This window comes from Geotrypetes seraphini, chromosome 5, assembly GCF_902459505.1.
Source record: "Geotrypetes seraphini chromosome 5, aGeoSer1.1, whole genome shotgun sequence".
Taxonomy (NCBI): Eukaryota; Metazoa; Chordata; class Amphibia; order Gymnophiona; family Dermophiidae; genus Geotrypetes; species Geotrypetes seraphini.
This window is the reverse complement of record NC_047088.1, coordinates 12566958-12593552: the sequence shown is the minus strand read 5'-3', so window position 1 is coordinate 12593552 and position 26595 is coordinate 12566958. Positions and strand designations below refer to the sequence as shown.

Here is a 26595-nt window from a genome sequence, read left to right as displayed (position 1 = left end):
GTTATAAATTCCTGATGCAGACATGTCGAAACATGCCAAGATGGGGAGAGGGATTGGTTTTGTGTGTGAAAAAATATTTCTTATGCTTTAATTAGGTTTTTTAAAATTAAATTATCTACTATAATAAAATGCTAAGCGCGCATGCGCACTCTTACTGCCGTGTTACCTGATCTGTAGTTCCGTGGTCGGCAGAGTGCGCATGCGCACTTACCATGCATATCTCTCTCTCTCTCTCTCGCAGCGGGCTTGCCGGCTCCGACCCTCACTGTAAGTTCGCTGCTGTCATCGCCCCTTCACTCTCTTTCCCAGCGCACACGAACCCCCATTGACTCTCCCACCGCAAGACGCACAAACCTCCCAGCTCCAGCAGCGGCTGCATCACACTAAAGACACTGCTTCGCGGCCTTCCCATGCTCTGATTTCCATCATCAGAGACGCCGGCAGAGGAAATCAGAGCATGGGAAGGCCACGCAGAAGCGTCTTTAGTGTGATGCGGCTGCTGCTGGAGCTGGGAGGTTTGTGCGACTCGCGGTGGGAGGGTCAATGGTGGTTCGTCTCACGGTGGGAGGGTCAGTGGGGGATGGTCATCTCATGGTGGGAGGGTCAGTGGGGTCGGCTGCATGGCGGCGATAGTGGCGGGGGGAGAGGGTTCTACTGCACAGGGGGATGACTGGCAGGCAGGTTGGCTTCGGAGGGTGCGGGAGGGACAAAGTATGGAAGGCAGTGAGGGAGGGAGCAGGGAAGAGGAGCTACTAGACCAGGGGAGCAGGGAAGAGGGACCAGGGGAGCAGGAAAGAGATGCTGCTGGACCGGGGGGAGCAGGGAAGAGGGACAGGGGGAGCAGGGAAGGGGTGCTGCTGTGCCAGGGGAGCTGGGAAGAGGTGCTGCTGAACAGGGGGAGCAGAGAAGAGGGGCAGGGGGAGTACGAAAGAGGTGCTGCTGAACAGGGGGAACAGGGAAGAGGGACCAGGGGAGCAGGGAAGAGGTGCTGCTGGGCCGGGGGAGCAGGGAAGAGGTGCTGTTGAACCGGGGGAGGGGAAGGCGCTCCATTTTGAAGAGGCGGGTTTGCTGGATGGATGGAGTAGGCATCCCTCGTAAACAAGGTAAGGGGAGGGGCAGGGGTCATTGGAGGCATGGGAGGGTGTCGGGGAGGGTTGTGTGGCGGCAGGAGGGAGTGCGCATCTCTCTCGCTGCATGGGGGGGTGCCGGGGGGTATTGCTTGGCAGCAGGAGGGGGGGTGGTGGTGTTGGGGTGTTGCTTGTCAGTGGCAAAATTTTCTGACAGGTCTGAGCTGTCAAGCTTTACTTTCCTGTCAGTGCCTGAGCCAATCAGCGCTCGGACACTGATCAGAAAGTAAGCAAGTACAATCAACAAAGTAACGGACTCAATACAAGAGGAATACGAAAAGTGAGAAAAGCATTGGAAACAAATACAGTGGTACCTTGGATTACGAGCATAATCCGTTCCAGGAGCATGCTTGTAATCCAAAATGCTCGTATATCAAAGCAAGTTTCCCCATAGGAAGTAAGGGAAACTTGCTTTGATATGTTCCCACCCCAAACCTTTCCCCCCCCGAGGCCAGCAGCGCTGCTCCCTCCCCCACGAGAACCGGCATTGCTCCCCCCGAAGGCCCCCCCCCCGCGAACAGGCACCCTCCCCCTCGCGATCCGGCACCCCCCCGCTGCCACCGGCACCCCCCCCCACCGCCACCTGAGATCCCCCAACCCACCCGAACCCTCTTCTTACTTCCAGTGTAGCCTCCGCATCGGCATCGCCGGCATCAGCATGTCCTGTGCCCAAAAATCTGTTTCCTGTGCCGGGCCTTGAGCATGCACGCATGCTCAAGGCCTGAGAGTTCACAAACCGGTGCACTCATAAACCGAGGTACCACTGTATTAAAAAAAAAAAAGAAAGTAAGGCACCAACAGCTCAGACCTATCAGCAAATTTTGCCCGCAAATGTGGCACAACAAGGTTAGGGAATCACTCGGCGATTATAGAGAATTGCTCGGAGTGCTCATTTTAATATTAATGACCTAATTGTACTACATTTGCATGGCGGTATCGGAGACTGCTAGAAAACTCAGAAAAAAATCACGGTAAACCATTTTAATAATCCGCCTCTAAAATACATGTATGCTAAAGCATCTGGAACCGGTTTAGGGAGCACATTAAAGACACATTTTAGTTTTGATAATCTGCCCCCCAGTGCTGTTTCCTCTATAGTTTGAGCCACAGAATTCATTAGAAAGCACTGCAAATACTAGTGGTTGCCACCTTCCCTTTCTCACCCCTCTAGTTCTGCTCCACCTTCCCTGAGGCCTAGCCTTTGTGTCCCGCTCTGGCCAGCTCTGGGCCTCCCTTTGCTCAAGGGATGCTAATGAGAACCCTTTTATGCAACAGAATATTTGGCTATGCGGAGACTAGAAAATCAAAACATGTAAAAAGGACAGATTTAAGTGGTTTAGTAGCTTACCTGTGGTCTTGAAGCAGTTATCGATGGTAGCTTCTCCTTTGCAAACACTGAAAAGAAGACAGAGTTTAAGAACAAATGGGATGCCTATGTCGGATCCCTACGAAGGTTGAGTTAAGGAATTGGGTTATTAAGGCATAGACTAAGGGGGTGGGTCAGTAGGGTGGGCAGACTTGGATGGGCTATAGCCCTTTTCTGCCGTCATCTTTCTATGTTTCTATTTCTGCAATGTTACCTTTCCCCACGCCTTCTTTAATTTCTCACCTATAAACTAAAAAAAACAGTCTATTCTGAATTTGTTCTACCACCTCCTGTTTGGGCAAATTACTTCAAAGAGCTCTGTAATTCCTGCTGAGTTGTGAGTCATAACTTAGGGATGGATAAAAATGAAGCTCTGTGATTTAACACAAACTCAGAGCTGCACTGAGGCCCAGATGCACAAAAATCGTCGTTAAAAACCTGTGGTTTCCCGTAGGGCCGATAAATTGTCCAATTTGCAAACGGCAATCAATGTTAAAATGACTTCACATGCAAATGAGTTTTGCAGAGGTCTGCCTTAATCCCATCCGATTAGTCGTTGGAAAAGCAACTTTGACACATGCGCAAAGCAGGCAGGAAGTCTTTTTTTTTTTTCTTTTTTTTTAATGGGCACAGAGGATTGTATATGTGTAACACACACACAATATCTGTCCCCATTTTTTAAAAAAAGTTGGTCCAGATCCCTCTGATGATGCCTCCCCCACCCTGAAGACAGCCTCCAAACCCAAAAGAAAAAGATAGGCAGGAAGGATGCCCACTTTCTCTTGCCTCAGAAACACAGACCACCCCCCCCCCACACACACACTCCCAACCCCCTCCCCAGCAAAGATCATCAGCAGGAGCGATGCCCAATCCCTCCTGCCTCGGCCACCCAGGCCCCCACTCCCTCGTTCCCGCCCTGCCCCCATACCTTATACATAAGACAGCAGGAAGGATGCCCAATTCCTGTTGCCGGCAGGCCCACCTCTTCAAAATGGCAGGCTTTCCCCTTCCCAATTCATCCTGGGATACATTGGGAGGAGCCGAAGGCCCTGATCTTCATGTTCTGTCATTTTGGGTCATCAGTGCTAGTTTTTGTGCATCCCTAAGTGATGTTAGGGCATCGGTCGGAGTGCTCGTTTTAAAATTAATGATCTCATTTGAATATTAATGATCTCATTTGAATATTAATGAGCTTATTTGAATATTAATGAGCTTATTTGAATAGCAGAGTTGGAGGCTGCAACAAACGCATGGAAAAGCCCACAGTGAACCATCAGTCGGTCAATTACTTCAATGCTAAACCAGTTCAAACTGATTTAGTGACGATTGTCACTGCCAAAATCTGTCTGTAGCTGTTAGCAATTTGTGGTACTACTACTATTAATTATTTCTATAGCGCTACCAGACGCATACCGCGCCGCGCAGAGTCACAAAGAGTAAGAAAACAGTCGCTGCTCTAAAGAGCTTACAATTAGAGAATGACACAGGGAAAAATTCTGTCCCCGTCACTGCCCTGTCCCCGGACCACCATCCTCTTCACCGCCCCGTCCCCGTCTCTGCCGTCCCCTTCACCGCCCCGTCACCGTCACCGTCTTCCACGTCTTCTCCTCTCCATCCCCCCACCCCCAGCACCCTTCACGCTGTCCAGCAGCTCTCTCCCACCGGCTAGCCGTGCATTTCTCTCCCTCCTTCCCTCCCTCTTACCTTCTCTTGTGGCGAAACTGGCAATTTGTATAAGGCTATGCGCTGTATTACAGCCGAAGCCTTGAAGTCGCATCGGGTTACCTGCTAGAAAAGTCTCCTCCGATGCAACCGGAAACAGGAAGCTGTGTCAGAGGAGATTTTTCCAGCAGGCAACATGACGCAACTTCAAGGCTCCGGCTGTAATACAGCTCATAGCCTTATAGAAATCGCCAGTTTCAACAAGAAAAGGAGGGAGGGAGATGCATGGCCGGCGGGAGAGAGGGAGCTGCCGGATCGAACGCTCGTTCACCGCACGTGCTAACCATTCACCGCTCCACGGGACGGTGAATGGCCTTGTCCCCGATCTCGCGGTGACCTTTTATTTTTGGTCACCGTTTTGGCGGGTTACCCGCGGCTAGCTGCGGCTAACAACCACTGTGTCATTCTCTACTTACAATCTAAACAGGCAAAACAAACAGGATGTCCTGGATACAGTTAAGTCAAATATTTATTCAGTTACTAGGCCCTCTTTTACTAAGCCATGGTAGAGGTTTCTACTGCGGCCCGGAGCGCTAAATTCTTCGGTGGGCGTTGGAGCATTTAGTAAAAGGGAGTCTTAATTAGAAGCGATAGAACAAGATTCTTTCAGTCAAGTCAAATTTTCTTAGAACTTAAACGGGTCAGTGTTCAAAGCCGGTAGCCACTGAAGGCATAATTGGCTTATTCATAGTGTTTGGAAAGTTATACTATCAGATGTTTAAACTAAACTAAACTAAACTAAGCCTTAGGTTTATATACCGCATCTTCTCCACTGAAGTGGAGCTTGACACGATTTACAGAGTTTAAAAAATATGGGAAGAGAGAAGAGAAAGAGTTTACAAAGCATAAAAAGAGGGGATGTAATCAGGAGAAGAGATTATTATATGCTAGAGAAAAGCCAGGTTTTCAGTTGTTTTCGGAATAGTTGGAGGGAGTCCAGGTTCCGCAGCGGGACAGTGAGATCGTTCCAGAGGCCGGTGATTTTGGAGAGGAGGGATCTACCCAGTTTACCTGCGTGGAGGATGCCGTGTAGAGAGGGGAAGGATAGTTTATGTCTATGGGCAGATCTGGTGGTAGTTGGTGTCGGGGCGAGGAAGGATAGAGGGATTAGGGGCGGAAGGATGCCTTGAATGATCTTGAAAGCCAGGCAGGAGCATTTGAAATGAATTCTGGAAAGTACTGGGAGCCAGTGAAGATTGGTAAGAAGAGGGGAGACGTGGTCATATTTGCGTTTAGCAAAAATCAGCTTAGCCGCAGTGTTCTGGATAAGCTGGAGTCTGCGAAGACTTTTTTTCGTTAGGCCTAAGTAGATGGCGTTACAATAATCGAGTTTGGATAGGATGATGGATTGTACAAGGACGGTGAAATGCTTTTGGTGAAAATAGGATCTAACTTTCCTCAGCATGTGGAGGCTGAAAAAACAAGATTTTGCCAGGGAAAGGGAGGAGTCGATAGTGATGCCAAGGACCTTGCTTGAGAACTCAAGGTGTAGAGCAGGGCCTGTGGGTAGGGTGAAGAGGGCGGGCAGGTGAGCTATAGGTAAGCTGGGTTATAGGTGAGGCGAGGGCAGCCCTAAAAATTATTCAGATAGGATTAAAGTAAATGGATATTGCCAGTTTGGCCAATGCCCAATATGCTTGTTTTGCACTGCTGTCTATACGATATAAGTTAAATGTTGACATGGTGTTTAATTTAAGCTTCTGACTGTGTCAGCTGAAAATTGACCTTACAATTTTCATAATCAAGGATACAAGCCTTGCAGGTTGTGCAAAATGCAAGGATGATCACAGGGGTGTCTCATTATGATCACATTTCTCCAGTACTTAAACAACTGCACTGGTTGCCTATTGAATACCGCATTGAGTATAAGATCGTGCACTTTATGGGGAAGCACCACAGTACCTGATTAAGGCCTTGAAAAAATATGTTCCAATCCGTAGTTTGCGTTCGCAATCTGCAATGAAACTGTCACTTGAATGTGTCCGGAATGTGCACTATAAAAAGACCTGGATATCGGCTATTTCTGTGGAATGCACTGAATGGACCATTAAGATTATGTTCTACTGAAAACCTGCTATTAATAAGGATTTACTGTTTTGATGTATTTCTTTCCTATGGTCATTCTTCCTGTTGAATTTATTTTCTACTGAGTTTGTGTTTTTGTATGTTTTTATTTGAATTTTTATTTTTTGTGGGTCCCATTGCTGGTTTGGAATATTCATTTTTAAAAGCCTCTTCCTTTTGCGAGTTCTCTTTGAGATAAGACTGCGCTCTGGGAAACTGCTGATTATGTCTCCCCCCCTCAATATAAATTAGGCATTTCCAGCCAGTACTAGCCTCCTGCGCACTGAGATGTGAATGAAGATTTGAGAGATGGGGAGAGGGATTGGAGAGAATGCAGGCAGGAATGACAGCTATAAGGGAAGTAAGCTGGGAAATTATGAATTATTATTAATCTGCTGAGAATAGTTAAAATATGAGACTTATGAGAATTTGTAATCTGCCTAGTTGATAGGCGAAATAGAAATTTTTTAAATAAATAAATAATGTATTTGCACTTTTCAAGACAGAGTTAATTTTTCATTTGCTCTCTCATTTTGGAAAATCTGATGTCCTGAGTACACTTCTCCCTCCGTATTCGCGGTTTCAGCATTCGCGGTTTCGATTATTCAGTTTTTAGCTTGCTGGCTCCTCCCCCCAAATTACATCAGCTTGCATAGGGAAATTGCTGATTCCCAGCGTTTACAGAGAAAATCGCTGATTCCCAGCACTTTCTTCACAGTTTTGCCTCCCCTTCAGGAACAGGCCGGGTCTCCCACCATGTTATTTGCGGTTTCACCATATTCACGATGGTTTTTAATAGAAAACAGCGAATAACATATGAAAAAGTTATTCACGGTTTTTCTGTATTTGCGGTTCTGTTAATCCCCTATCACAGCAAATACGGAGAAGTATATGTGGAATTGACATACCTTAGTTCATGTGGCAATTTTTTCTTAACTGGAATAGTAGGAAGCCTGACTGGTGCATGGATCTGGAAGCCATGAACTACTCAGAATGTTCCTGTCACCTATAAAGAAAGTAATGACAACTTCTCAGATGAGTACAATTTTGCTGGTAATAGCAATAATCCCCACTGGAAAAGGGATTTTGTCATCAGCCAGAGAGGTCTATCTGAGTTAAACTCCTTCAGACAGCAGCATAACTGTCAGTAAATTCTCTCTTCCTTCGGGGATTACTGCTTAAAATTGCTTTGTAGGTGTACTGTTCTGTTCTCTGCACTAAGAAGTACAACAGACTTTTTTTTTTTTTTTGATTGCATGAGGTTAAGGTGTTATTGAAAACTGGAGGGTGAATAGTTAGACACGACTTCTGGAGGAAGGACCTACGTGACACTGAGAACTTGATAATTTTTGTAAAGATTTGCTGAGAGCTGTCACAACCTACAGAGTCTCTATGCTTGTTGCTTGTTCCATCTCTGCCTTAGGGTTTTTCTCTGACCTTTTAAAACAGACCAGAAAAAATATTTAGCTTAGCAGGGTTTAAAAAAGGTTTGGCTAATTTCCTAAAAGAAAAGTCCATAGGCTATTATTGAGATGGATTGGGGAAATCCACTGCTTATTCCTAGGATAAGCAGCATAAAATCTGTTTTACTATTTTGGATCTAGCTACGTACATGGGACCTGGGTTGGCCACTGTTGGAAACAGGATACTGGACTTGATGGACCTTCGGTCTGTCCCGGTATGGCAACTTTTATGTGAGTCAAGTACAGGCAGTCCCTGAGTTACAGATGTCCAACTTAAGTACGACTCATACTTAAGAACGCTGATGAAGTTGGCTCTTAGGCATTGGTGGAATGAGGCATTATGACATCAGAATATGAGCTCTGGAATGTTGCTACTCCTTGGGATCTTGCCAGGTAGTTGTGACCTGGGTTGGCCACTGTTGGAAAGACGATACTTCGCTCTATCCCAGTATGGCAACTCTTATGTGAGTCAAGTACAGGCAGTCCCTGAGTTACAGACGCCCGACTTAAGTATGACTCGTACTTAAGAACATGGCTGTGGCTTCATTTGATTTCACTGAGCAGTATTTCCAGTGGCATAGACTCCTACACAGATTCAGGAATGATGCAGGGCCACATGAAGAACAGTGTGTGGTTGTGCTTGCTGTACCTTAGAGGGAACATTGGTAGGGACAGTTGGACCTTTTGTTAGCTGGGAGCAGAGGGAAGCAACAAAAATCTTAAAACCTACAAATTTGAATATCTGTTTTTTCTTTGGTCGGCTCAACTTAACAGACTATGTCAATTTTAAGCAGCAGCCCGCAGTGGCATAATGGGAGTAGGAGGTGCCTGAGAGGGTGGCACCCCCCCCCTGCTCCTTCCCCGCTCTCCCTCATCACACCTCATCCCTTCCCCCGTACCTCTTTAACTCTTTGCTGGCACATGCAGCATCTCCAACCTACTGCCCAAACCGGCCTCCGCTCCTCCTCTGAGTCACTTCTTGGTCCCAGCCTCCATCTGTGTGTACAAACATTGTAGAGCCATCCATACTACTGGTGAGAATATATGTATTTCTAGATAGATATGCTTGTGTAACGCAAAATCATTGTTATAGTGGACAATCCTACCACTTTTGAAAGCAGACGGGGTGTAATGTTTACCAGTTTGATAATGGGTTGTGGTGTTAACTGGACATATTGTTGACAGGAGCCACGGAGGAAGCAGGAGACGTACTGGATGCTTTACAGACCTTTTGCTCCATGAAGATAAACCAAATCAGTCACCCACTGAACCCACATCAACGCAAAGGCATCCATCAGAAGATCCTGCACATTGGAGTTCCTTCAAATAAACCCATGGCAGGCGAGCTGAAGGGAGCAGTTCCTGCTCAGCTGATGAGCAGAGTTCAGCTGAAGAATATTCAAGAGACTATGAAACAGGTAGACTCAGAACATTTCACAGAGGCAGAAATGTCCCTTCTATTACACATTCCCTATGATACCCACTCCTTGTTTCTCATGGTCACATCCTGTTCCAACTTCCCCCTTCCCCGAACATATCCAATTCCTCCAGGTAGTTCCCCGGTACTGTAACAAAAGTGCGCTGACAATCCCGCACAGTGCTGATGTGCGCCGGCTTAAAACATAGTAACATAGTAGATGACGGCAGATAAAGACCCGAATGGTCCATCCAGTCTGCCCAACCTGATTCAATTTAAATTTTTAAATTTTTTCTTCTTAGCTATTTCTGGGCAAGAATCCAAAGCTTTACCTGGTACTGTGCTTGGGTTCCAACTGCCAAAATCTCCGCCAAGACCCACTCCAGTCCATCCATACCCTCCCAGCCATTTAAGCCCTCCCCTGCCCATCCTCCACCAAACGGCCATACACAGACACAGACCGTGCAAGTCTGCCCAGTAACTGGCCTAGTTCAATATTTAATATTATTTTCTGATTCTAAATCTTCTGTGTTCATCCCACGCTTCTTTGAACTCAGTCACAGTTTTCCTCTCCACCACCTCTCTCGGGAGCGCATTCCAGGCATCCACCACCCTCTCCGTAAAGTAGAATTTCCTAACATTGCCCCTGAATCTACCACCCCTCAACCTCAAATTATGTCCTCTGGTTTTACCATTTTCCTTTCTCTGGAAAAGATTTTGTTCTTCGTTAATACCCTTTAAGTATTTGAACGTCTGAATCATATCTCCCCTGTCTCTCCTTTCCTCTAGGGTATACATATTCAGGGCTTCCAGTCTCTCCTCATACGTCTTCTGGCGCAAGCCTCCTATCATTTTCGTCACACTCCTCTGGACAGCCTCAAGTCTTCTTACGTCTTTCGCCAGATACGGTCTCCAAAACTGAACACAATATTCCTGTTAGCGCTGTGAGGAGGGGTGGGGGGTAGAACCCCCCCCCCCGTAAACTTACAAGTGTTTGTGCTTCCATTAGGGGAGTAAACCCCCCAATACATTGAAAACTGCCGTTTTCCTTAGTTTTTTGGGTATTCACAAGTTTTTAGTGTAGTGGGAGGGGGGGGGGGTCCCCAATGCACAAAGACTCTCACTTGTTAGGGTTAAATTATCAGTCTTAATATTTCTTGGTTCATAAATATGAAAAAATTATTCTTAAGATTCAAGAATAAACCATCAACTCATGATACTTGAATTACTTATCCTTTATTCTTTATAGCTTGCCCCAACAATTGTGTGCCCGACGGGAAAAACTGGCTTTTTCAAGGGTTCCAACATGGAGCACTTATTTTTGGCGTCCTCTTGTTTCCGGGGCGGGAGCGCTAAGTGTTTTAAGCCGGCGCGCGAATGACGGGTCACCTACTTCCCCGCACACCTAGTTGCCTTCGTTTCCCTATCCCTTGCCATATTGGGGGTCCCTGGTATATAGCAGAAGAAGGTGCTAAGCCCACTTGCTCCTGCTCTGATGGCCCTGGGTCCCAAGGTGGCTGCCATGACCCTATCGGTAATCTTATGATATTACCTTAGTGGCAAGGTTACCCCTAGCAGTAATTGGGGTAAAAGCTGACATTTATACATGAGGGTGCTTCTAAAACGAGGGCATTAATGTGAATAACTGTCCCTTAGACAACATATTTTTGTGGTAATTTGCTTAATTGTAGACATAAATCTGAGGGGGGAGGGGAACCAACTTGAGAGATTTTGCGTAAGAAATATATTACATTACATTACATTACATAAGTGATTTCTATTCCGCTTGTGCCTTGCGGTTCTAAGCGGATTACAAGTTAGAAGACTGGACATTTCCAGTAGCATTACAGTACATATAAACAAGAATGCGTTAAGTTACAATTGTTGTTCTGGACTTTTCCAGGATAAATTGGTAGTAGATAGTAGATAGTGATAGGTTATTTAGACGAATAGAGATAATATTGTCCGGATTCTGTTGTTTAGACGAGTAGAGATAATACTGTTCGGATTCGGGTGTTGCTGGTGGTGGTGTTTGGGTAGTCATGAGAGCATTATCTTAAACTTTTGTGAGGTTATGATGATGGGAAGTGTTTTTTGAAGAGATGAGTTTTGATTTCTTTTCGGAATGCTTTAATGTCTATTGATTTGGTCAGTAGATTGGTGATGGTAGTATCGATCTTTGCTGCCTGTGTCGCTAAAAGGCTGTCGTATAGTTTCTTTCGTCGTGTTCCTTTGAGAGGGGGGTGAGTGAATAGGCTCTGGGTTCTCCTTGATCTGTGTGAGAGGTTACGGTGTAGTCTGTTGTTTAGGTAGCTGGGTGCTGTTCCATGTATTACCTTGTATAGTAGACAGTAGAATTTGAACTGAGATCTTGCTTTTATTGGTAGCCAGTGTGAGTCTAAGTATGCTTTGGTGATGTGGTCGTATTTGCCTAGTGAGTAGATGATTCTGAGGGCTGTGTTCTGAACTGTCTGTAATTGTTTTATCATGTAATTTGGGCATGATAGGTATAGGCTGTTACAGTAATCTACAATACTCAGTACTAGGGATTGTACTAATATCTTGTATTGATCTTTGTTGAAGAATTTTCTTATTTTTCTTAGGTTACGTATTGTGAAGAATGCTCTTTGGATGATTTTGTGGATTTGAGACTGCATTGTGCAATTTCTGTCTAGTAGGATTCCCAGGATTTTGAGTGTGCTTTGCATTGGGTACTTGATTGTGTTTACTTCTAGTTCTGTGAGAGATGGTTTTTTTTCCCTTTCCAGTAGTAGGAATTTAGTTTTTTCCGAGTTCAGTTTTAGTTTATGACTTGACATCCATTTTTCTACCGTTTCCATTATCATTTTCAGGTAGTTTGTGGATAAGGGGTCTTGAATATTAAAGGGGAGGAGGATAGTTATATCATCTGCGTAGCTGAATGATACTGTGTTTAGGGCGTCTAGGGTTATGCCTAGGGATGCTATGAAGAGGTTGAATAATATGGGTGATAATGGTGATCCTTGTGGTACTCCACATGGGTTTGACCATGGGTCGGATATGTGCTCTTTTGATTTGACTTTGTATGTTCGTGTTTTGAGGAAGCTTTGGAACCATTTGTGAACATTACCTGAAATTCCTATTGCGTCTACTATCTGGAGTAGTGTGTGATGGTCAACTAGGTCGAATGCTGCAGAGAGATCGAGTTGAATGAGAAGCAGCTTGTTTCCTTTGCTGAGGTGTATAATGGGGTAGATAAGACATTTTGGAGTGTAGGAGTAACCTAATGCTTATGGTTAGTGGGTTCAATTCCCACCAAAGCTTCTTGTGACCCTGGGCAAGTCAGTTAACCCTTCATTACCTCAGGTACAAGAAAATTAGCTTAACTATCTGCTTGCAATGTGTACAGTGCTGTGTATTTCTAGTAACACTATAGAAATGATTAGTAGTAGAAGAGGGATAGGAGCAGTGTTTAGGGGGTAGAAAGACAGAAGCAAACTTCTAAACCACCTTTACAACAACCGCCTAAGAAGGTCTACAGCAGGGGTCTCAAAGTCCCTCCTTGAGGGCCGCAATCCAGTCAGGTTTTCAGAATTTCCTCAATGAATATGCATGAGATCTATGTGCATGCACTGCTTTCAATGCATATTCATTGGGGAAATCCTGAAAACCCGACTGGATTGCGGCCCTCAAGGAGGGACTTTGAGATCCCTGGTCTACAGTATAAAATCATAACATCAGCAAAGATTCTTAATTCATCAGTTATTAAGGTATCGTATATATATTTTTTTGTTTGTTGACCTTTATCTCGTACAATTGGCCACCATACTGTTTTATCAATTGCTAAGAAATTTTAGATGTGAATCCATGAATTGATTACATACACACTAAATTTCATTGTCCAGATGTGCTGCTGTTGTTTTTCCTAGGGTAAGGTCAATTTGAGGAAAATGCATCAGCATGTCATATCAGTAGTAGATTAAAAAAAAGGAGTTACTGCTGAAGGAAAAGATGGTTGACTTTCTGAAATCCAGAAGGTTGCAGGATCTGAGGCAACATGGTTTTCCCAAAGGAAAATCCTGCCAAACGAATCTGATTAATTTCTTTGACTGGGTGACCAAAGAACTGGATAAAGGACATTCGCTAGATGTAATCTACTTGAATTTCAGCAAAGCCTTTGATATGGTTCCTCACAGAAGACTCCTGAGGACTGAACTTAGGACCCAAAGTGGAGAACTGGATTGGAAACTGGTTGACTGATAGGGTCGTTCCATGTCAGTGATTCAGAGCTCGCCAGTCGACCATCTCTGAAATTGATTGGGACCTTTAATGAAGATATCCAAAGTTTTGGGGTATGGTGTCAACTAGGTTCAGAGTTAGGGGCTCCTTTACACTTTTCCTTCCGAATCCACGGTTTCAGCATCTGCGGATTCGGTTTTTTTTTTTTTTTAGATCCATTTTCATTTTTTGGGCTATGACGGGAGCTCACGGCAGCCATTTCCTATGAGTGATCTGCACGGGGCAGGAGCGTAGGAAGATCGCTCCTGCCCCGAAAACCCACTAGACCACCAGGTGAGGCTTAAGGGATGCCGGAGGGAAGCGGAGGGTGGGTCAGAGCCGGCCCGAATATTATTTGCAGTTTTTTAAATATTTGCGGGCCAGCTCTGCTCCTAACCCCTGTGGATACGGAGGGAGAAGTGTATTTGGACATGTTTTAGTGTCCATGGAGATGTTGCATGGGGACCCTCCTTGAAACTGGACCTGTTGCTATGGAATTACCCGATAGGCAACAGAGGATGGTAATATAGGGAATTCACTTGGAGGAAAGGAAGGGGAATAGTGGAATAATTCTGGGTTCAGTACTGGGACCAATTCTGCATAATGTATTTGTGAGAGACATTGCTGAAGGGTTACAAGAAAATGTTTGCCTTTTTGTGGATGACACAAGGATAGCTAATAGAGTAGAAACCATGAGAAGAGACATCCAAAATTTAGTAGATTGGTCAAAGGTCTGGCAATTAAAAATTTGTTGTGAAGAAGATCAGAGTGGTACACTTGGTGTGCAGAAATACAAAGGAGGTGTACAAGATAGGAGGTGAGAGACTAATGAGCATAGCTCAGGAGAGGGACCTTGGAGAATAAAGGAGGTGTTTGCCCCTGTCCAAATCATTGGTGAGGCCCCAATTGGAGTATTGTGTTCAGCTTTGGAGGCCTTATCTTGCTAAGGAGTTCAGAGAAAATAGGATGAGGTTTACGCCACAAGAGGTATGAGGAGAGACTTGATGACCTGAAGATGTGTTATCTGGAGGAAAGGAGAGAGAGGGGTGATATGATATAGACATTCAAAGCTTTTCCAGGGACAGGAAGGCAGTAGAAGTAGAGGTCATGAATTTAGATTTCAGGGGGCTGACTCAGGAATAACATTAGGGTGGTAGATACATAAGAACATAAGAAGTTGCCTCCGCTGAGGCAGACCAGAGGTCCATCCTGCTCAGCGGTCCGCTCCCGCGGCGGCCCATCAGGCCTTATTGCCTGAACAGTGTCCCTGACTAATTTTGTAACTGCCTCTAATCCTCTAACTATTACCTACCTCTACTCCTATCTGTACCCCTCAATCCCTTTGTCCTCCAGGTACCTGTCCAGACCCTGTTTGAAGCTCTGTAGCGTGCTTCTGCTTATCACATCCTCCGGTAGTGCGTTCCATGTATCCACCACCCTCTGAGTGAAAAAGAACTTCCTGGCGTTTGTTCTAAACCTTTCCCCTTTCAATTTCTCTGAGTGCCCCTTGTACTTGTGGTTCCCCATAATTTGAAAAATCTGTCCCTGTCTACTCTTTCTATTCCCTTCATGATCTTGAAGGTTTCTATCATGTCTCCTCTAAATCTCCGCTTTTCCAGGGAGAAAAGCCCCAGCTTCTTCAGTCTGTCATTATATGAGAGGTCCCCCATACCCTTTATTAGCTTAGTTGCTCTTCTCTGGACTCTCTCAAGTACATGGAATGCTATCCTGCGGGAGGTGGTGGAGATGAAAATAGTAACAGAATTAAAAAATGCTTGGGATGAACACAAAGGAATCCTGTAGGGAAAGAATGAAACCGATCAAGTTTAGTGGTGATTAGATGGGAACTCCAGCAGTTGAGAAGCAAAGCCAGGGCAGGGGAGACTTTCTATGGTCTGTGCCCCAAAAATGGCAAGGACAAATCAAGATCGAGTACAGTACTCCCCCCAAATTAACCCCCACGAATTTCAAAAAACTGTGAATGTGGTTTCTCGCCTGTAAAAAGGCAGGAGATGGCAGCTGCAGAGGCAGGAGAGGGCAGCTGGAGTGCCGGCAGGTGAAGAAAATCACTCGCGGTCTGCTCCGACCGCCTCTTCCTGTAATAAAGTCGGGCTAAACCAATCAGAAGCTGCTTTGACACGCAGCTCCTGATTGGTGTGGCTCGACTTTACTACAGGAAGAGGCGGTCGGTACAGACTGCGAATGAGTGAGTCTGAGATTCGCGAACCACGAATTCGCAGGGGAACACTGTATGCTTATGTAATATCATATCATACCATATGCTATGAGTATCTTACTGGGCAGACTTAATGGACCTGATGTCTTTCTCTGCTGTCATCTACTATATAATTTTGTTACAATGAAGTTCCAGTAACCGACTTGTTGGCTATCAGGACAGCAGAAGCAAAGGTTCTGAAAAGAAAGGGATTTGGTTTGGTAGTGTAAAGTTTGAGGGATTTATGGCTTTGAAAGGTTAATGTTTCTGTTAAAGGGATCGATATGATAGCTTTCCAAAACTCTGGGCAATCAGTGTCAGTTGATGTCTAACTTATGAAACTAGTTGATTTTTCTGTACTTAAAAACAATCGAACAAAAATACATCAAGATATAAAGCAAAATCAGCTTACAATGCATTCTAAAATACACAGACATGTTTCATTAACCGAAGAAGTTACCGGTTTTCCTTATCAAACCTAAATTAAAATTGGTTGCAGGTAAACATTGAAGCTTCATTTTTTGGCCACTTCTGTAACCTTTAACCTGGGGTTTATCTTGTTGAGTTTCTTCTAAGAGTCCAAATGATTTTGTATACTGATTGTAGCTACATCGAAAGGAAATGAAAAGCCAAATCATTGTAATTTCTTCAACAAAATCAGTGAACAGATGGTCCGTGCTGGTCCAAAAATTAAAATCACTTTAGTTTAAAATTCAAAAATTAAAGCTTTGGTTTCTGTTCATCGCTTTGAATAAATCGGGTTGAAGCTTTCTCACTATCCACAGCTTCCCTAAAAGCTGCTTTTGCTGTTCTGTCTTCTAAGGATCCATCCTGTAGCTAAGTGACATATGCACTTGAACAGTTTGGAAAAACTTGTTGGCTATGAACAAAAGTTTAAAGGATAAAGTGGATTGGGGAGGGGGGGAGAGTGGTGCACTGGTTAAAGCTACAGCCTCAGCTCCCTGAGCTTGTGGGTTCAAACCCTCGATGCTCCTTGTGACCCTGGGAAAGTCACTTAATCCCCACATTGGCCCAGGTACATGAGACAGACGGTGAGCCCACCAGGAGAGACAGCGAAAAATGCTTGAGGACCTGAATAAATTCATGTAAATCGTTCTGAGCTCCCTTGGGAGAAAGGTTTGGAAAATGGAAGAAATAAAATGGAATCCCATCTGCATTTCTCAGATACTAAGCACCAGCAAGATCTGTGGCAGACCCAGTCTGCAGCACCTCTGAGTAAGGAATGACGGGTTCCTTTTGGGGACAGATAATTAGGCCCATATTCTATAAACAGCGCCTTAAGTTAGGCGCCCAGCTTAATTGGTAAAGCAACTTAAAAAGTGTTTTTAAAAATGTAGGTGCCTGTTGGCACCTAAAAATAACAGCACCTGCATCGCGTCTAAGGAGTTGCCTTAGGATGCGTACGGTCAAAGTAGGCCTGGTTAACGCCAGAAACAACCTTAGGCATTCTAAGGCATCTCCATAGATGTGATTCTCATCAAAAGGAGGCGCTGAAAATGTAGGCCTTTAAAACCCTGACCTACATTTCCAGCGCCTACCTTTGACGAAAGCCGTGATTCTGTAAACGGCGCTGATACATGACTGACACACGATCGGTGGCCATTTTTTTAGGTTTACAGAATCCGGTCCTTAATGCCCAGCACCTTATCAAACAGCTTTGAAATTAAATATGGCGGTTCAGTTGGAGGTTGAAAGCTTGCATGGACCCTGGAGAGACTATGGCAACTCAGTTTGTGGTTGTGGACCGCATGGAAACAGAGTAGGCAGAGGAAGAAGCCAGAAGATGAGATGAAAGAGGTAGCTTGGCTGGTCCTAAGCTGTGACTGTACCAGAAAAGGGTTGAACCTGGAGGTTTGTGCTCCAGGTGAGCAGTTGCAGTTTGAAGCACCTTTGTCCCAAACCTTTGTTGCTGAAGGGCATTTCAATTCAATTGTCTTCTCACTCCTTAGAACATGAGGTGGAGAAAGACCTCTCACAGATTCTGGAAACGTCTCAGCTAGAGAACTATAGATTCTTCTAGTATTCTTACTAAATGTAAATCTTTTGAATGTAAATGCTGTATAGTTTTTAATTGAGTCCTGTTGGCCTTTGGTGAATACTTTTTTTTAAATCCTGGGAAGTGGGTTTCGGTATCCTTTCTCTTCTTATAAAAGGAATCAAATGAAAAGTACGTCGCAGAGAACCAAGACTGAGATATAGCTATACTATACTGAGCTGTAATATATTCAGAAAGAACAGGGTAGGAAGAAAGGGAGGAGGAGTGGTATTATATGTTGAAGATTATATTAAAGAAACAGAGTTAAGGACTTTCGAGGTAGGGAGAAAATACTATGGATTAATCTGGAAAGAGAGAATAGAACATCTATTTATACTGGGGTGATATATCGGCCTTATTTACAGTCATCCCTGTCCCTGCATTTCTCATCCCCTTCCCCTCACCATCCCTGCTTTTTTCATCTATCGCCTCACATCCCCCAACCAAGTTGACCTGAGGAAAATTTTTCTGTCACCTTCCTTTGTGAGCCTTTCTTCAGATACATCAAAGACACCCTCACAGGGAAGTAGGAAAGAATTCCACGAGCCATACACTGCATGCTTTCCCTACTTATTTACCTGTAGTTTATACTGTGGCTACTCTGAGTAAAATTCAGATACTGAATGTTTAGTGCAGCTTTAAAAGAACACTGCTCCCCCTTGTATAAACACCACTCTTTTTAAAAAAAGAGAGAACTGTATGTATTCCAGGGAATTATGTACCAAAAAAATTAAAATAATGTACAGAAAAATAACATATTGAACAGAATAATATTTGCAGTATTCTGGAAATATATGGAGGTACTTTAATACTTAGCTTGCCAGCCCAGTATCTTCCTGTAAGCTGCCAGAGACTATGTTGAAGCATGTAAGTATTATGAATCAAGATTTCCCCATCCTGATGAAGTGATAGCGAAACGGTGGCTAAGGGGACAGAAATCATATACAGTGGAACCTTGGTTTACGAGCATAATTCGTTCCAGAAGTATGCTCATAAACCAAATTGCTCGTATATCAAGGCGAGTTTCCCCATAGGAAGTAAGGGAAACTCGCTTTGATCCGTTCCACCTCCTCCCCTCCCCAAGGCTACCGGCGCTGCTCCATTCCCTCCCCCCTTGAGGCCATCGATACTGCTCCATACCCTCCCTCCCGCGATCTGGCATCCCCCTCTGCGAACCGGCATCCTTCCCCCCCCCCCCCCGCTCACGTCGCCCCCTCCCCCGCGATTCTACATTCCCCCCGAGCACCGAAACGAAATCCCTTATCCCGATTGGGCATCGGCACCAGCACCAACACATAGGACATGCCGGTGCCCGAAGATCCTCCCTCTTCTGGGCTGGGCGGTTCATCGGAGATCCTCTCTGTTGCCTGTGCTGGGCTGGACTGGGCCTTGAGCATTTGCACATGCTCAAGGCCTTCTGGTCTCGCTCTCTCCGAGATTCTGAATCTGAGAATCTGGGAGAGAGCGGGACCAGAAGGCTTTGAGCATGTGCAAATGCTCAAAGCCCAGTCCAGCCCAGCACAGGCAAAAGGGAGGATCTCCTTTGATGCACCACCCAGCCCAGAAGAGGGAGGATCTTCAGGCTCCGGCACCGGCATGTCCTATGCGTTGGTGCTTGTGCCGGTGCCCAATCGGGGTAAGGGATTTTGTTTCAGTGCTCGGGGGGGATGTAGGATCGCGGGGTGGGGGGGGGGATGCCAGATCGCGGGGGATGGCGCTCGTAAATCGAGTCAAACTCGGTTTCCGAGGCGCCGATTTTGCGAATGTTTTGCTCGTCTTGCAAAGCACTCGCAAACCGATGAACTCGTAAACCGAGGTTTGACTGTATATAAAAGCTAAGTTGGCTTTATATACATACATAAAGTACATTACATAGATGAAATAAGTAAAAAGAAAAAAACTCGTCAAAACGTCATGAATGCTAGGTTGGGATTAATGAGGATTTTACCACCATGAGTTATGCCACTCGGGTGGCTGTCTGAAAATCCCTGGATACCTGAGCATTGACATATGCATAGTTAAGCTCACTATAACATTGGTTCTTTATCACTTGTGGAAGTTATATAACAGTGACATTCAGCAGGCACTAGCAAAAATCCTGAGGTTACTGGCAACCATAAACCTATCAGTGTTTTTGGTAGTTTGCCAAATGGTCACCAGGCTTTAGCTCTGCTAGCCTTTAGTAAGAGGTTGAGTTACCAAAGATTAGGGAAAAGGAGAAGCAGGGAGGTCACTGCTGCTCCTTGAAATCTTGGACAAGTCACTCAACCATCCATTGAATCAGGTAAAAACTTAGGGCCTCTTTTAAGAAGTTGATTAGCATGGGCCACCACAGTAAATGCCCCAAAGCCCAAAGGAATTTAAAGGGCTTTTGCTGCATGGAATGCGCAAGTGTGAGCTCATAAAAGAGGCCCTTAAATTGTAAGCCTTCCAGGCCGATGAAAATAACTACTGTGCCTGAACAAAATGCCATGAAAACGGTTCCCATTCCCACGGCACTACCACAGAACAGTCCACCATTCCTGCGGCATTCCCAGGGGATTTTATGGGGGGTTTTCTATTACCGTGATAATGGTTCCTGTGTCACTCTCTAATTCACAGGCAGAAGATGTGGACAGAGATTTCAATGAAGACTTTCACAATATTACTATGAAAGAGGAAATTTACTGGGACATCCCTGTTGTGGTGTCATCTAGAGCAGTGATCTCAAACTCATGGCCCAGGGGCCACAAGCGGCCCACCAGGTACTATTTGGAGGCCCTCGGTATGTTTATCATGATCACAAAAGTAAAATAAAACTATTTCTTGATCATATTTCTCTTTAGCTATAAATGACAATATTATTATTATTATTATTAAGACTTAGCCAAAAGGAAAGATTTATAAACTATAAAGAGTTTTACCTCATGCAAAATTGTCATTTCTTTAATAAGACTTCAACTATTTTTTCTGAAGCCCTCCAAGTACCGACAAATCCAAAATGTGGCCCTGCAAAGGTTTGGAGTTTGAGACTACTGGTATAGACAGACAGACTGGATATGTCATATGATCTTTATCTGCATTGTTTCTATACAGTATTTCTGTGATTATAAAATGCTAAAGCAGGCGGTAGGAAACTGCAAGCCTCAACTTCCACATACTGGTCAGTTTTTGAAGATATCCTTTGTGTGCAAATGGATCTCCATCGTGGATATCCTGAAAACCCGATTGGCTTGTGGCACTTGAGAACTGGAGTTTCCTATCCTGGTCTACAGCAATTATTGAAGTACTGGATTTTTACTTAAGACATTCTTCCCAACTCTCTCCTGAAAACACACTTAGCCAGTCAAGTTTTCACAGTGCCTATAATGAATATGCATGAGACAGATTTATGGATTTTAGGAACTAGATGTTTGCAAATCTGTCTCATGCATATTCATTGTGACAATCCTGAAATCCCTGATGCAGAAAGCCATGCAGTGGAGCCATGTGTGGATGGTTGAGCAGACTTTAAAAGCTTGCCATTTGGAAAGCTAAATAGATGCAGACTTCACACGGGGAGAACCTGCCATATACATATGCACAAAGGTTTGGTTGTAAGCATGGCTTTTTGTGTGCACATCTGTGGCTGTTCTGTACATTAATATTGCTTTACAAATGGTTAGGCTGACCCCAGGGAGGAAGAGAGTGATCAGATCCCAGACTGAATAAATTCTGTAATATGTTCAAATCCAAATTTAGTTATAGATAACTTCATTGGGTGCCAGATATTAAAAGCTCCAAGCCTAAGCCAAGAGGACCCTCTGCCACCTGCTTTAGGACTGTCAACTGGAGCCAGTTCAAAGAAGTATCACCATGGTATTCCATCCCAAGAGCCTGACACCTGTTTTGCAGTCTCCATGGGACACTCTCTTTGGCTCTCCAAGGCCTAGTGGAGGATCCTGGCCCAGGCTCTCTGGTTCTGCCTCTGAGTGACAAAATCTTTAATCTGTCCCTGATGTGTTATAGTTGTAAATGGGCAGATTGGGTAGGTCAAGTAGCCCTTATCTTCTGACGTCTTATAAATTGAAGGACGCAGGACTCGGTGCTTTTGGTTAGATACAACACAGCACATCTTATATTCTTAAGTTTCTTTTGGTTTGTGATATTGTTTCTCTATTTGTTGCACTGAGTATTGTCTCATCCCTCCCCCTCCACCCGCACCCCAGCTGGCAGGTATTAAAATGCACCAGCCCTCCAAGTGTGCGGATTGTTGCAGAAAAAAGGGAGAGTTGGCGAAAATAGAGTTTCTCAAACAAAGGAAAACAGCGATGCAGACGGCTCTTCTTCAGGAGAAGATCGACGAAACAATTTTTCTCAAAGTAAGTGTTTTGTTTGCAGTAAAGAAGTCAAAGCCAGATAACAGATAACTACAGGGCTGGAAGGCCTAACGAACACCCTTGGCATTGTTGGTTGGTCCTCAAGAGCATAAAGCTCCTTTGTTTAGGAACTTATGGTCCTAAAAAAGGTTTGAATCAGCCCCAAACAGAGGATCACAGCTCACTTCCATTACCATTTTTCTTTCTGGCTGATGGGCAGTAAGATGAAATAGTTTCGGGCTGTATATCTGAAATTTGCTAATAACAATTATAGAAGTTTGCCTGTTTGTCTTTTGATTTCCTCATTCCCAGATCTATTACATAGTAACATAGTAGATGATGGCAGATAACGACCCGAATAGTCCATCCAGTCTGCTCAACCCTACCCACTCTTTAAATTACTGACTTAATTTAAATTCTCCTTCTTCTTAGCTATTGCTGGGCCAGAACCTAGAGCTCTGCCTGGTACTATGCTTAGGTTGCATCAAAGCTCACTCCATCCCATCTAAACCATCCCAGCCTTTGAAGCCCTCCCCAGTGCATATATGGACATAGACCGTGCAAGTCTGCCCAGTACAGGCCTTAATTTTTTCTGATTCGAGATCCTCTGTGTTTATCCCACGCTTGTCACCATTTTCCTCTCCACCACCTCCCTTGGGAGCGCATTCCAGGCATCCACCACCCTCTCCATAAAGAAGAATTTCCTTACACTGCTCTTGAGCCTATTAGTACATAAGTATGCTTGATTGTAGAAATGAAACCTGTGTGCAGGGTGGATAATTGCACAGGAATATTTCTCACTTATGAAACAAAAGTCCGAAATGATTTATTGATGGTCTTTGCCCCCTTTGGGGCTCATTTTCAAAACTGACTTTATTAGATGTCTTGTGGATCATTTGTCCTCCAGTATGTCTAAATCTTAAGGGGACGTGTTAGAGGTGTGTATTTGGCAGGTTTAGGACCTGGCTGTTTTGCAGCAATATGATCAAAAATTTAAAAAAAACATCCAGTGCGCAATTGGGACGTTTTGGGCTAGACCTGTTTTTAAAACGAAGAATGGCCAAAAAGGTGCCCAAACTGACTGGAAATATGACCCTCCCCCACCCCTCAAAGATCTGCATGTAACAGTCCTTATCTGACTCTATGACACCTGCAGATTCTATGGCCAGTTCTGGAGTAGCCTGGTTGTCAGTGCAGTGGATTCCAGAGAAGGGGACCTATTCCCATATGCCACCCTAATGTACACTTGTGCAAGAAAGCGAGCCCACCCAAAACCCACTGCACCTACATATAAGTGATGCCTGCAGGTTTAGGGGCTATTGGGGTGGTAAACCGGTGGGAATTTTGGAGGGCTTACCATATAATGTATGGGGGTTATGGTGAGATGTGTACCTGGCACGCTCTATATGAAATTTACAGCAGTACCCCCTAAGGCAGGAGTGTCCAACCTTTTGGCTTCCCTGGGCCGCATTGGCTGAAAAAAATGTTTCTGGGGCCACGCAAACACTGCAGCAAGACAGAGGAGGGAGCCGGCAAGATGGTAAACACCCGGAAGCAGCAGAGGAAAACACTGCATCGCCCTTGACCAGGGCCACACGCAGCCCTCGGGCCGCAGGTTGGACACCCCTGCCCTAAGGTTTCCCACTTCTCTGTTGGCATGTCTTTGTGGCCAGTGTAGTATAAATGGTGGCCCTGCCTACATCCAAATGGCTTGGCTTTGGGCGTTTTTAATTTGTACTTTTTTTTCCGAAAATGCTGATAAAACATAGATGCCCTAAGGGCCAAAATGTCTAAATAGGTAATTTTCAAAAAAAAAAAAAAAAATAGGTGGGTTTGAAAATGGACATTTCTTCTGCCCGATATTTGAACATCTTGCGGAAAATGTCCAAAGTCGGACTTAAGACATCCTGTCGAAAATGCCTCTCTTTGTGACTTACTGTAACTTCCCTATGCTTTTCTGTCTAAAGAAAATAATGGCTTTGCTTACCTTCCAGGACTCGATCACACTCATAGGAGAGATACATCAAACCCTTCCCAAGCTTTCAGAGGATCCAGAGATCATTTGGCAGAGGCTGCTCGAGTCCGCTGCTAAAATGTAGTGTCTGGAGCTGGTGAACCTGTCATTAAAATGCAAGACGGTGTGTTGCTTAAAAAGGCTACCATTGCTGACTGTTTTGTGCATAGAGCTGCCCTGTGAAAATTCAGTGGCTGGAAAGGAGCATGGATGTAAAGTAAATATAGTGAGTGTACGCAGAGATTTCAAAGCTCCCCCATCTAAAAGTAAATTGTGTTCTTTAAGTCACAGACACTGGGGATTGTAATATAAAAAAAATGGGGTTGTTATCGGGGTGAACTTGAGACATGGGCTTGTATGTGCCCTGGAAAACCTCTTTCATGCGTCCAGCCTCGACAGCTAGTTCCTGATGAAGGGGCTCGTGCAGTTCCCGAAACCTTGCTGGGTTGAACCTTTCATGAAGTTGACTGTTGACTGCTGGAACAAGCTAAGTACCTTGTTCTCTGCTTTAATTTCTCTGAGGGACGGGGGACAGTTCTCCGACACTACACTTTGTTCCTAATGAATTTTGCCATTAATTGTGCCACTATTAGTGTTTTCATTTTTGTTTCAAACACGTGAACTTTGCACTAAATTCAATTTCAATAAAGTACCAAAATCCAAATTGCAATAACAAAATATAAATACAATCAGCAAAACAATTGTTATTAGCCTAGTGGTGGAGATACCCCATGAAAGTACATTTCTAATAGGTGGAGAAAAAGCCTCAACTTATCAACAATATACGGACGGCAACCCAATGAGTTCTTAAGCCAGTCCTGCTCTGTATCATAGGCAAAAAAACTCCACACGTTTCAAAATGTAACTTTTCAAAACGGGACCAAAGCCACCACTGTGCACAGGGAGCCAGAAAAAGAACAAAACAGTTCACTTATCTTCTGACGATGGCAACAACAGCAGCGAGTAGATCTTCCTGCTATAGCATTTCTCACGCTGAAAAAAGACTGGATTGCGGCCCTCGAGGAGGGACTTTGACACCCCTGGGCTAACTCCCCCGTCCCTTAGGGGCTTATTTAGAAAGGACTTAGTTCTATTATTTGAAGACATCTCTATTTATAGAAGCAGTACATGCAGGTTGAGAAATTCTTATGTTTCACTATTACTGTTTGTTATTTTATGCTATTGATTTTACTCTGTATTTTATGTATATATTTTGTAACCCGCTTAGGTTTTAGGTGGGCTACAAGTTTTTTTTAAATTAAAAAAACGAATTAATTAAATTGTGAGGACTATTTGCAAAAGATTTTAGCTTGCTATGGTAGAGGTTTCTACCGCGGCCCAGAGCACTAAATGCTCCATTGCTCATAGGAAGAGAGGTGGTTCAGTGGGAGATCTTTTAGAAGTAAATTACAGTAGTCTAAGTGTGAAGTTAGAGTGTGGATAAGGATCCGGGTGGTGTGATCAGAGAGGAAGGGATGAATTTTGGTGATGTAGTGATATAAGCAACAGGTTTTAACAGTCTGTTTGGATGTGCATAGAAAATGAGAGGTCAGAGTCGAAGATGACTCCAGGATTGTGAGCAGAGGAGACAGGACCAGCAATAGTATTATTTAATAATAATAATAATAATAACTTTATTTTTCTATACCGCCACAGTCAGACGACTTCTAGGCGGTTTACATAGTAAGAAGGCTGGACATTCAGCGAATATTAAAGGTCTTAAAACAATACAAAACAATAGATCCACATACAATACGATACTATACAATACCGTGAGTCTGAATAACAATACTATACATTAAGTCTAAATACAATATCGTACAAAGAGTCTAAATGCAATACAATAGTTTAGATGCGAAAGTTACGTATTAATTGATTGGTGATCTAAGGGTAATGAGTGTCTGAGGGATTTAGAACAGCCATGAGTTGGAGTTCTGGGTTCGAGGAGATCAAAGTATGAGGGGTTTGTTGAGAGAGAGAAAATGCGTTTAATGGGGAGAGGAGACCTGGTGGTGTTGGGGACCGTTTTAGTCAATGAATTTTGCGAATAGGGCAGTTTTGATTGTTTTGCGGAATGCATTATAAGTTACATTTACAGAGATGGAGAAGAGAGGGAGAGGAGCAGAGGGTATAGGAGCTCAAACTTGGACATGTTTAGTTTCAGATGGTGATGAGAGAGCCAGGTAGCAATGTCAGCCCAACAGACTTAAGACTTTTTCTTGGGCTTTAGGGGTAATTTCAGGTGCAGTGAGGTAGATTTGGGAGCAGTGTTCCCGCTAAGCTGCGCTGGCGTGCGCTGGCGCACAAAATATTACATCGCAGCGCACAAGTTTCTCGTCACAGCGCACACACGTGCTTGCAGGCAGGCGAGCTGGCAGTCCATGTAACGCGTCGCAAAGGTAAGGGGAGGCTGGGGGAGGAATCGGACGTCGGGGTGGGGGTGTTTTAATGTATTTATACTTTTGTGTAGAAGCTGGAATTGATAGATTGTCTAGAAATTGAAAGCATGTATCAGCAACTTTGACAACATATTTATTTGGCTCATAACTTGCTGGCG

At 44.4% G+C, this 26595-nt stretch overlaps 1 protein-coding gene across 7 annotated transcripts in view; it reads left to right on the top strand.

Moving 5' to 3' along the window:
• C5H8orf48 (chromosome 5 C8orf48 homolog) overlaps positions 1–24825 on the top strand; it is a 72192-nt gene extending 47367 nt beyond the window's left edge. For all 7 annotated transcript variants that reach the window (XM_033947239.1, XM_033947234.1, XM_033947236.1 and 4 more), the window contains 3 exons: positions 8928–9160; positions 21875–22027; positions 24019–24825. In XM_033947239.1, coding sequence (XP_033803130.1) covers positions 8928–9160; positions 21875–22027; positions 24019–24123 — 491 coding nt within the window. In that variant the 3' untranslated portion in view covers positions 24124–24825. The remainder of the gene's footprint in view (positions 1–8927; positions 9161–21874; positions 22028–24018) is intronic.
• The last annotated feature ends 1770 nt before the right edge of the window (positions 24826–26595 follow it).